The following is a 10,724-nucleotide window of genomic DNA, read 5'->3' on the forward strand; positions in this document are numbered from 1 at the left end:
TCCTGTCTGAGCGAAGAACAGACGCCCTCCGGCGACCTACACGCAGAGGCGGGGCCAAATCCAAAGCTGAGCCCCGGGAGCTGTGCGAACAAAGAAGAGAAAAGGAAATCTCTCCCAGCAGCCTCAGGAGCAGCGGATTAAATCTCCACAATCAACTTGATGTACCCTGCATCTGTGGAATACCTGAAGAGACAACAAATCATCCCAAATTGAGGAGGTGGACTATGAGAGCAAGATTTATGATTTTTTCCCCCTTTTCTTCTTTTTGTGAGTGTGTATGTGTATGCTTCTGTGTGAGATTTTGTCTGTATAGCTTTGCTTCCACCATTTGTCCTAGGGTTCTATCCGCCCGTTTTTTTTTTTTTTTTAATTTTTTTTCTTAATAATTATTTTTTATTTTAATAACTTTATTTTATCTTATTTTACTTTATCTTTTCTTTTTTTCCTTCCTTCCCACCTTCCTTCCTTCCTTTCTTTCTTTCTTTCCTTCCTTCCTTCTTTCTACTTCTACTAATTTTTTCTTTCTACTTTTTCTCCCTTTTATTCTGAGCCGTGTGGATGAAAGGCTCTTGGTGCTGCAGCCAGGAGTCAGCGCTGTGCCTCTGAGGTGGGAGAGCCAACTTCAGGACACTGGTCCACAAGAGACCTCCCAGCTCCATGTAATATCAAACAGCAAAAATCTCCCAGAGATCTCCATCTCAACACCAGCACCCAGCTTCACTCAACGAACAGCAAGCTACAGTGCTGGACACCCTATGCCAAACAACTAGCAAGACAGGAACACAACCCCACCCATTAGCAGAGAGGATGCCTAAAATCATAATAAGTCCACAGACACCCCAAAACACACCACAAGACGTGGACCTGCCCACCAGAAAGACAAGATCCAGCCTCATCCACCAGAACACAGGCACTAGTCCCCTCCACCAGGAAGCCTACACAACCCACTGAACCAACCTTAGCCACTGGGGACAGACACCAAAAACAATGGAAACAACAAACCTGCAGCCTGCAAAAAGGAGACTCCAAACACACTAAGTTAAGCAAAATGAGAAGACAGAAAAACACACAGCAGATGAAGGAGCAAGATAAAAACCCACCAGACCTAACAAATGAAGAGAAAATAGGCAGCCTACCTGAAAAAGAATTCAGAATAATGATAGTAAAGAAGATCCAAAATCTTGGAAATAGAATAGACAAAATTCAAGAAACATTTAACAAGGACCTAGAAAAACTAAAGATGAAACAAGCAATGATGAACAACACAATAAATGAAAATTTATTAAAAATGCTCTAGATGGGATCAATAGCAGAATAACTGAGGCAGAAGAACGGGTAAGTGACCTGGAAGATAAAATAGTGGAAATAACTACTGCAGAGCAGAATAAAGAAAAAAGAATGAAAAGAACTGAGGACAGTCTCAGAGACCTCTGGGACAACATTAAATGCACCAACATTCGAATTATAGGGGTTCCAGAAGAAGAAGAGAAAAAGAAAGGGACTGAGAAGATATTTGAAGAGATTATAGTTGAAAACGTCCCTAATATGGGAAAGGAAATAGTTAATCAAGTCCAGGAAACACAGAGAGTCCCACACAGGATAAATCCAAGGAGAAACACGTCAAGACACATATTAAACTGTCAAAAATTAAATACAAAGAAAACATATTAAAAGCAGCAAGGGAAAAACAACAAATAACACACAAGGGAATCCCCATAACATTAACAGCTGATCTTTCAGCAGAAACTCTGCAAGCCAGAAGGGAGTGGCAGGACATATTTAAAGTGATGAAGGAGAAAAACCTGCAACCAAGATTACTCTACCCAGCAAGGATCTCATTCAGATTTGATGGAGAAATTAAAACCTTTACAGACAAGCAAAAGCTGAGAGTTCAGCACCACCAAACCAGCTTTACAACAAATGCTAAAGGAACTTCTCTAGGGAGGGAACACAAGAGAAGGAAAAGATCTACAAAAACAAACCCAAAACAATTAAGAAAATGGTAATAGGAACATACATATCGATAATTACCTTAAATGTAAATGGATTAAATGCTCCAACCAAAAGACATAAACTTGCTGAATGGATACAAAAACAAGACCCATATATATGCTGTCTACAAGAGACCACTTCAGACCTAGAGACACATACAGACTGAAAGTAAGGGGATGGAAAAAGATACTCCATGCAAATGGAAACCAAAAGAAAGCTGGAGTAGCAATTTTCATATCAGATAAAATAGACTTTAAAATAAAGACTATTAGAAGAGACAAAGAAGGACACTACATAATGATCAAGGGATCGATCCAAGAAGAAGATATAACAATCGTAAATATTTATGCACCCAACATAGCAGCACCTCAATACATAAGGCAAAAATACTAACAGCCATAAAAGGGGAAATCGACAGTAACACATTCATAGTAGGGGACTTCAACACCCCACTTTCACCAATGGACAGATCATCCAAAATGAAAATAAATAAGGAAACACAAGCTTTAAATGATACATTAAACAAGATGGACTTAATGGATATTTATAGGACATTCCATCCAAAAACAAAAGAATACACATTTTTCTCAAGTGCTCATGGAACATTCTCCAGGATAGATCATATCTTGGGTCACAAATCAAGCCTTGGTAAATTGAAGAAAATTGAAATTGTATCAAGTATCTTTTCCGACCACAACGCTATGAGACTAGATATCAATTACAGGAAAAGATCTGTAAAAAACACAAACACATGGAGGCTAAACAATACACTACTTAATAACGAAGCGATCACTGAAGAAATCAAAGAGGAAATTAAAAAAAATACCTAGAAACAAATGACAATGGAGACATGACGACCCAAAACCTATGGGATGCAGCAAAAGCAGTTCTAAGAGGGAAGTTTATAGCAATACAATCCTACCTTAAGGAACAGGAAACATCTCGAATAAACAACCTAACCTTGCACCTAAAGCAATTAGAGAAAGAAGAACAAAAAAACCCCAAAGTTAGCAGAAGGAAAGAAATCATAAAAATCAGATCAGAAATAAATGAAAAAGAAATGAAGGAAACGATAGCAAAAATCAATAAAACTAAAAGCTGGTTCTTTGAGAAGATAAAATTGATAAACCATTAGCCAGACTCATCAAGAAAAAAAGGGAGAAGACTCAAATCAATAGAGTTAGAAATGAAAAAGGAGAAGTAACAACTGACACTGCAGAAATACAAAAGATCGTGAGAGATTACTACAAGCAACTCTATGCCAATAAAATGGACAACCTGGAGGAAATGGACAAATCCTTAGAAATGCACAACCTGCCAAGACTGTATCAGGAAGAAATAGAAAATATGAACAGACCAATCACAAGCACTGAAATTGAAACTGTGATAAAAAATCTTCCAACAAACAAAAGCCCAGGACCAGATGGCTTCACGGGCGAATTCTATCAAACATTTAGAGAAGAGCTAACACCTATCCTTCTCAAACTCTTCCAAAATATAGCAGAGGGAGGAACACTCCCAAACGCATTCTATGAGGCCACCATCACCCTGATACCAAAACCAGACAAGGATGTCACAAAGAAAGGAAACTACAGGGCAATATCACTGATGAACATAGATGCAAAAATCCTCAACAAAATACTAGCAAACAGAATCCAACAGCACATTAAAAGGATCATATACCATGATCAAGTGGGGTTTATTCCAGGAATGCAAGGATTCTTCAATATATGCAAATCAATCAACGTGATACACTATATTAACAAACTGAACAAGAAAAACCATATGATCATCTCAATAGATGCAGAGAAAGCTTTCGACAAAATTCAACACCCATTTATGATAAAAACCCTGCAGAAAGTAGGCATAGAGGGAACTTTCCTCAACATAATAAAGGCCATATATGACAAACCCACAGCCAACATTGTCCTCAATGGTGAAAAACTGAAAGCATTTCCACTGAGATCAGGAACAAGACAAGGTTGCCCACTCTCACCACTCTTATTCAACATAGTTTTGGAAGTTTTAGCCACAGCAATCAGAGAAGAAAAGGAAATAAAAGGAATCCAAATCGGAAAAGAAGAAGTAAAGCTGTCACTGTTTGCAGATGACATGATACTATACATAGAGAATCCTAAAGATGCTACCAGAAAACTACTAGAGCTAATCAATGAATTTGGTAAAGTAGCAGGATACAAAATTAATGCACAGAAATCTCTGGCATTCCTATACACTAATGATGAAAAATCTGAAAGTGAAATCAAGAAAACACTCCCATTTACCATTGCAACAAAAAGAATAAAATATCTAGGAATAAACCTACCCAAGGAGACAAAAGACCTGTATGCAGAACATTGTAAGACACTGATGAAAGAAATTAAAGATGATACAAATAGATGGAGAGATATACCATGTTCTTGGATTGGAAGAATCAACATTGTGAAAATGACTGTACTACCCAAAGCAATCTACAGATTCAATGCAATCCCTATCAAACTACCAATGGCATTTTCCACAGAACCAGAACAAAAAATTTCACAATCTGTATGGAAACACAAAAGACCCCGAATAGCCAAAGCAATCTTGAGAACGAAAAACGGAGCTGGAGGAATCAGGCTTCCTGACTTCAGACTATACTACAAAACTACAGTAATCAAAAGTATGGTACTGGCACAAAAACAGAAAGATAGATCAATGGAACAGGATAGAAAGCCCAGAGATAAACCCACACACATATGGTCACCTTATCTTTGATAAAGGAGGCAAGAGTATATAATGGAGAAAAGACAGCCTCTTCAATAAGTGGTGCTGGGAAAACTGGACAGGTACATGTCAAAGTATGAGATTAGATCACTCCCTAACACCATACACAAAAATAAGCTCAAAATGGATTAAAGACCTAAATGTAAGGCCATAAACTATCAAACTCTTAGAGGAAAACATAGGCAGAACACTCTATGACATAAATCACAGCAAGATCCTTTTTGACCCACCTCCCAGAGAAATGGAAATAAAACCAAAAATAAACAAATGGGACCTAATGAAACTTCAAAGCTTTTGCACAGCAAAGGAAACCATAAACAAGACCAAAAGACAACCCTCAGAATGGGAGAAAATATTTGCAAATGAAGCAACTGACAAAGGATTAATCTCCAAAATTTATAAGCAGCTCATGCAGCTCAATAACAAAAAAACAAACAACCCAATCCAAAAATGGGCAGAAGACCTAAACAGACATTTCTCCAAAGAAGATATACAGACTGCCAACACATAAAGAACGCTCAACATCATTACTCATTAGAGAAATGCAAATCAAAACTACAATGAGATATCATCTCACACCAGTCAGAATGGCCATCATCAAAACATCTAGAAACAATAAATGCTGGAGAGGGTGTGGAGAAAAGGGAACACTCTTGCACTGCTGGTGGGAATGTGAATTGGTATAGCCACTATGGAGAACAGTATGGAGGTTCCTTAAAAAACTACAAATAGAACTACCATATGACCCAGCAATCCCACTACTGGGCATATACCCTGAGAAAACCATAATTCAAAAAGAGTCATGTACCAAAATGTTCATTGCAGCTCTATTTACAATAGCCCAGAGATGGAAACAACCTAAGTGTCCATCATCGGATGAATGGATAGATATGGCACATATATACAGTGAAATATTACTCGGCTATAAAAAGAAACGAAATTGAGCTATTTGTAATGAGGTGGATAGACCTAGAGTCTGTCATACAGAGTGAAGTAACTCAGAAAGCCAAAGACAAATACCGTATGCTAACATATATAGAGAGAATTTAAGAAAACAAAATGTCATGAAGAACCTAGGGGTAAGACAGGAATAAAGACACAGACCTACTAGAGAATGAACTTGAGGATATGTGGAGGGGGAAGGGTAAGCCATGACAAAGTGAGAGAGTGGCATGGACATATATACACTACCAAACGTAAAATAGATAGCTAGTGGGAAGCAGCCGCATAGCACAGGGAGATCAGCTCGGTGCTTTGTGACCACCTAGAGGGGTGGGATAGGAAAGGTGGGAGGGAGGGAGACACAAGAGGGAAGAGATATGGGAACGTATGTATAACTGATTCACTTTGTTATAAAGAAGAAACTAACACACCATTGTAAAGCAATTATACTCCAATAAAAAATTTTTTAAAAAAAGGAACTTAAGAGAAACTAGGTCCAGACACTTATCAACCCTGGATGTCCCTTCTCCCCACAGCACCTTTCAGAACGCAAATAGCGGACTTCCCTGGTGGCGCAGTGGTTAAGAACCCGCCTGCCAATGCAGGGGACACGGGTTTGAGCCCCGGTCAGGGAAGATCCCACTTGCCGCGGAGCAACTAAGCCCATGCGCCACAACTACTGAGCCCGCGCTCTAGAGCCCAAGAGCCACAACTACTGAGCCCACGTGCCACAACTACTGAAGCCTACACGCCTAGAGCCCGTGCTCTGCAACAAGAGAAGCCACCGCAATGAGAAGCCCGCACACCGCAACGAAGAGCAGCCCCCGCTCGCCAGAACTAGAGAAAGCCTGCGCTTAGCAACGAAGACCCAACTCAGCCCCAAATAAATAAATTTATAAAATTATTAAAAAAAAAAAAAAAGATTGCAAATAGCCCCCAAAGGAAAGCTCAGGTTGAGTCCATATGAGCTCATGTACTGGAGGCCCATTCCTGAAGGACCTGGCTCCAAGACCAACCTGAGGGATTTGGAGCGACTGAAATATGCCTTATAGAAAGGGGAAATAAGCAAAGCTTTACACGCCTACAGGGATCCGGAACTGCCTTCCCTTTCTGACATCACTTTCCATCCTTTCTCCCCTGGGGATTGGGTTTATTTGAGAACCCAGAAGGCTGGAAAACCACAAGACCAGTTAGACCCCAAGTAGACAGGACCTTAGCTAGTAATCTTGACCACTCAGACTGCCTGACAATTACACAGCACAGCCCCGTGGACCCACCATACCAGAGTGAAGGCAGCACCCATACCTGAGGAAGGAGTTACTGAGCCCCCCACTCCACACACCTGTGAACCTGTTATAGCCCTTAAGTTACCTTTCAAAAGGAAGAACTTACTGATAGATAAGTAATGTGGTGGACAGGCTTAGCAGTTGGTTAAGCCTGTCCCTTGTAACTGTCCACGTGAAATGAGAGCTTAACGCAATAGTACATTTCTCGGGGATTACAGCCTGTGGACAGACTCTGTCCCAGTGCTGGTCTGTCACCCCCACCCACAAAGTGATGCCCGTGGATTAAAGGTGTTACATTTTGCCCCTAAGAATGACAGCCTCACTCTCACCTTGGCTAACGGACCTGCTACACCTACCCCTCTTGAACGCAGCTTTCCTGCTTGGATCTCATCCCTGAAATTAACATCTCCAGCAAATACAAAGCACTCACTCTAAAGTGCGGTCTTGCTGCCACTGCCCATGTCAGCAGTCCCTACCAAAGGGAGAAACTTGCAGTAATACCCTGGGGCTGCTCCGGACTCTGAGCACTGCTTCTTCCACTGCCCCATAATTTAAGTGCCCCGGGATTGACTCCTATGGAAATCTCACCCACTGGTGCCCTCTGCGCCCACTCAACGAATACACACAGGGACCAGACAGGAGATGTGCTTATGGGGGAGGGAAGACGCCAGTTGTCTGGGGTTTAGTGTGGGGCCCTGCTGAGGCCTGGGGAAAAGCCACTAGTCAAGAACCCCCCAATGACCCCTGCTACGCAGGTGGGCCTCTCCCCTCACACTGCAAGGGAACCCCCTCTTGGGCTAGCCACTTAGGGAGGTGGTTCAATTCCTCAGAAGTGCACTAGGCATGCTCTCCCCCTGGGTACCTGGTTCCTTTGTGGCCCGAGAATAAACCAACTGCCCCATCAGAACAACCCCAACTCCTTCCCTTCTCTGGGGTGGGCTCTAGCTTCTCCTTGCTTAAATAATGCCCAATTTATGAAACAATGCACACTAGGCCAGCCAAGTTCTAGGAACCTAGGTATAACCATTCATAACATCAGTATCACCCAGCCCTGAGATCAAAGGGCAATGGGACTCATTCTGGCAGGAGCAGGGATAGCTCTCCGACTGGTGGCCCCCTGGGGAGGTCTCACATACCATGAAATCACTCTACAAGATCTCACACCGGGGGGGGCTTCCCTGGTGGCACAGTGGTTAAGAATCCACCTACCAATGCAGGGGACACGGGTTCGAGCCCTGGTCCGGGAAGATCCCACATGCCGCGGAGCAACTAAGCCCGTGCGCCACAACTACTGAGCCCGTGCGCCACAACTACTGAAGCCCGTGCACCTAGAGCCCATGCTCCACAAGAGAAGCCACCAAGATGAGAAGCCTGCTCACTGCAACGAAGACCCAACTCAGCCAAAAATAAATAAATTAATTTAAAAAAAAAAAAGATCTCACACCGATCCTTGAGAATTCGTCCGAAAACACAGAGGTTGCCTTATAAGGGCCCCGTACTTCTCTAGACTCACTAGCAAACGTTGTTCTCGACAACAGGCTAGCCCTTGACTATCTCCTGGCTGAACAAAGGGAAGTCTACGCAGTTTTGAATGAAATCTGCCGCATGTACGTCGATAACTCTGGTCAGACTGAGATCAACATAAAAGAGATCTATGAACAAGCTCAGTGGTTACACAGATGTAACACACAAGTTCAAGAACCAAGCTCCATCTGGGATATGGTCACGCAGAGCCCCCGCAGCTGAACTGGTTTCTTCCACTGACTGGCCCACTAACTGCTATCATCCTCCGGCTCACCTTCGGGCCTTGTCTCCTTGACTGCCTTGTCAACTTCGTTAGTAAATGGCTTGAAACCATCAAACTTCAGATGATACTAACACACGGATACAAGCAACTGGGACTGCGTCCTGGTGACAAACTTATTTTAGGTTAGTCAGGGAACAGTTCTGTTCCTCTAATCCAGAAAAAAACTACACCCACGTTCAGCAAAAAGCAGCTTCAGAAATCAAACCTTCGCCCTTCAGCGCCCCCTCAAGAATGAGGAGCAGTTACAAGGGAAGGGGGAATTTTGTTGCCAGACCTAAGCCAGGTCTTTGCTCAAAACCTGCCACCCTCCCCGCCACACCTTCAGCAGGAGTGAACATAAATCTGTAAGTTAAAGGGTCCAGAGATAAGAGACGACGCTACACGCACAAAGAAAAAACCAAGTGGAACCAGCTGGGACCAAGATGGCGGCAAATCCAACCTCCAACAGACCCTGAACCTCATTATGTGTTGATTTTACTATATTAACATATTAAATGACACACCTACCAGAGGCCAGTACATACATTAAAGACCAAAACAGGATAAAAACGGTGTCCCCAACTCCCTCAAAAAAGCCTTTCCCCTTCCCCAGTAGACTAATGCGTGGACCTCCCAATCATTAACCTCACTCCTCCCTTTAAAATTAAAACCCCCCTCGCCAGGTGGGTGAGAAGTTCAGCTGTGAACTTAGCTTCCGCTGTTCCATTTATTCGACCACTGAATAATACCCGTGCTGTGTCAACTCTGCTGCGGCCCCAGCAGGATCCACGGGACTTAATTCGGTAACCGGCGCACAAGGGGAGGTGGCACCGGGGCCAGGGGTCTCCCAAGACCCAAGCTACACCCACTAACACGTGTGCATGTAGGCGGAGGGGCCGGGAAGAGTCCCAATTGTCCCAGCACCAATCTTGTTCTCATAAACTTCTGGCAGGCAGTACGCACAGGCTGGCCCCCGCCTCACAAACAGCATTTACGGAAATGGGTCCGGGGCTGGGGCAAGGCTGGGGGGGTGGCCTGCTGGCGCGTCGCGGTCACATGTTGGCTCGTTCCCGCTGCAGCCGCGAGTTATAGGCACGGGACACGGTGTTCCAGGCGTCCATGTAGCGGTCCATACACATGGCGATGCACTTCTAGGGACGGGGAGGGCGCACGGCTCAGGTCTGGACCGCGGCCAGCGCCCCCACCCCCCGGCAGCGGACTGCGCACGCGCCGCGGCCCCACCGCGTCGCCCCGTTAGTCCGCGTGCATGCGCAGAGGCCTCCCCGCCGGGTCCGGGCCCGCGACCCCGCCGGCCCCCCGCGTTTACCTGCTCCGAATTGTCCAGGGAGCCCCCCGGCTTCCCGATGCACTTCCGGAAGCACTTGTCCGTCATCCTCTGTGGGGACACGCGAGCCCTCAGTTGCGACGCCGGCCCCCGGCGGACCCCGCCACCCTCGGCCCCCCGCCCCCGCCCCGGACCTGCAGCAGCTCTTGCGCGTTGGCCACGGCGATCTGCACTTTCACCTGCTCCATGATAAGCCCGGGATCCAGCTTCCCGCCGCCGGAGCTCCCGAAATCCGAGCCGAAGCCACCCTCCATGGCTCCGCAAAGTCAACCGGACGGTGGCCGCGTGCGCCCACCCGCACACACGCCGGAAGTCGGACACCGCAGGGCCCCACGGGAAATGGAATCCGAGCGGGCTGGGGGCGGCACTACAGCTCCAATAGGGCCGCGCGGGGCCTCCCGCGCATGCGCAGACAAGAGCGGTCCAGAGTCGGTTTCCCGTGAAGGACTCCGGGGAGAAGGGAGGGACACGGGGCCAGAGGCCCGCCCCTCCGCGCTCAAGCTCCGCCCCCCAAGGGTCCCTCCGCACTTGCGCACGGGGCGGTGGGCGCGTCTACCCTGCGCCTTGGGCTGTGGGGCGGGGTGTTAAACCAGGGCGTCACATGACCAAA

At 45.3% G+C, this 10,724-nt stretch overlaps 1 protein-coding gene across 1 annotated transcript; it reads right to left on the reverse strand.

Moving 5' to 3' along the window:
• Positions 1 to 9,251: 9,251 nt before the first annotated feature.
• TIMM13 (translocase of inner mitochondrial membrane 13) lies at positions 9,252 to 10,448 on the reverse strand. Its single transcript, XM_081230758.1, has 3 exons — positions 10,249 to 10,448; positions 10,097 to 10,165; positions 9,252 to 9,920 (listed from the first exon to the last, which is right to left on the reverse strand). Exons 1-3 carry the CDS (start codon positions 10,366 to 10,368, stop codon positions 9,822 to 9,824), a joined length of 288 nt encoding a protein of 95 aa, XP_081086884.1. The 5' UTR covers positions 10,369 to 10,448; the 3' UTR covers positions 9,252 to 9,821.
• Positions 10,449 to 10,724: the final 276 nt, after the last annotated feature.

Source organism: Mesoplodon bidens, assembly GCF_964165515.1.
Source record: "Mesoplodon bidens genome assembly, chromosome: 4".
NCBI classification, from domain to species: Eukaryota; Metazoa; Chordata; class Mammalia; order Artiodactyla; family Ziphiidae; genus Mesoplodon; species Mesoplodon bidens.

What these genes read in the sequence shown, in the direction of transcription:
- TIMM13 (XM_081230758.1), bottom strand. Translation starts at nt 10,368, where the DNA reads ATGGAGGGTGGCTTCGGCTCGGATTTCGGGAGCTCCGGCGGCGGGAAG. An exon ending in ACGCGCAAGAGCTGCTGCAG is followed by an intron (nt 10,166 to 10,248) that starts GTCCGGGGCGGG and finishes GTGTCCCCACAG; the next exon opens with AGGATGACGGACAAGTGCTT. An exon ending in CCCTGGACAATTCGGAGCAG is followed by an intron (nt 9,921 to 10,096) that starts GTAAACGCGGGG and finishes CCCCGTCCCTAG; the next exon opens with AAGTGCATCGCCATGTGTAT.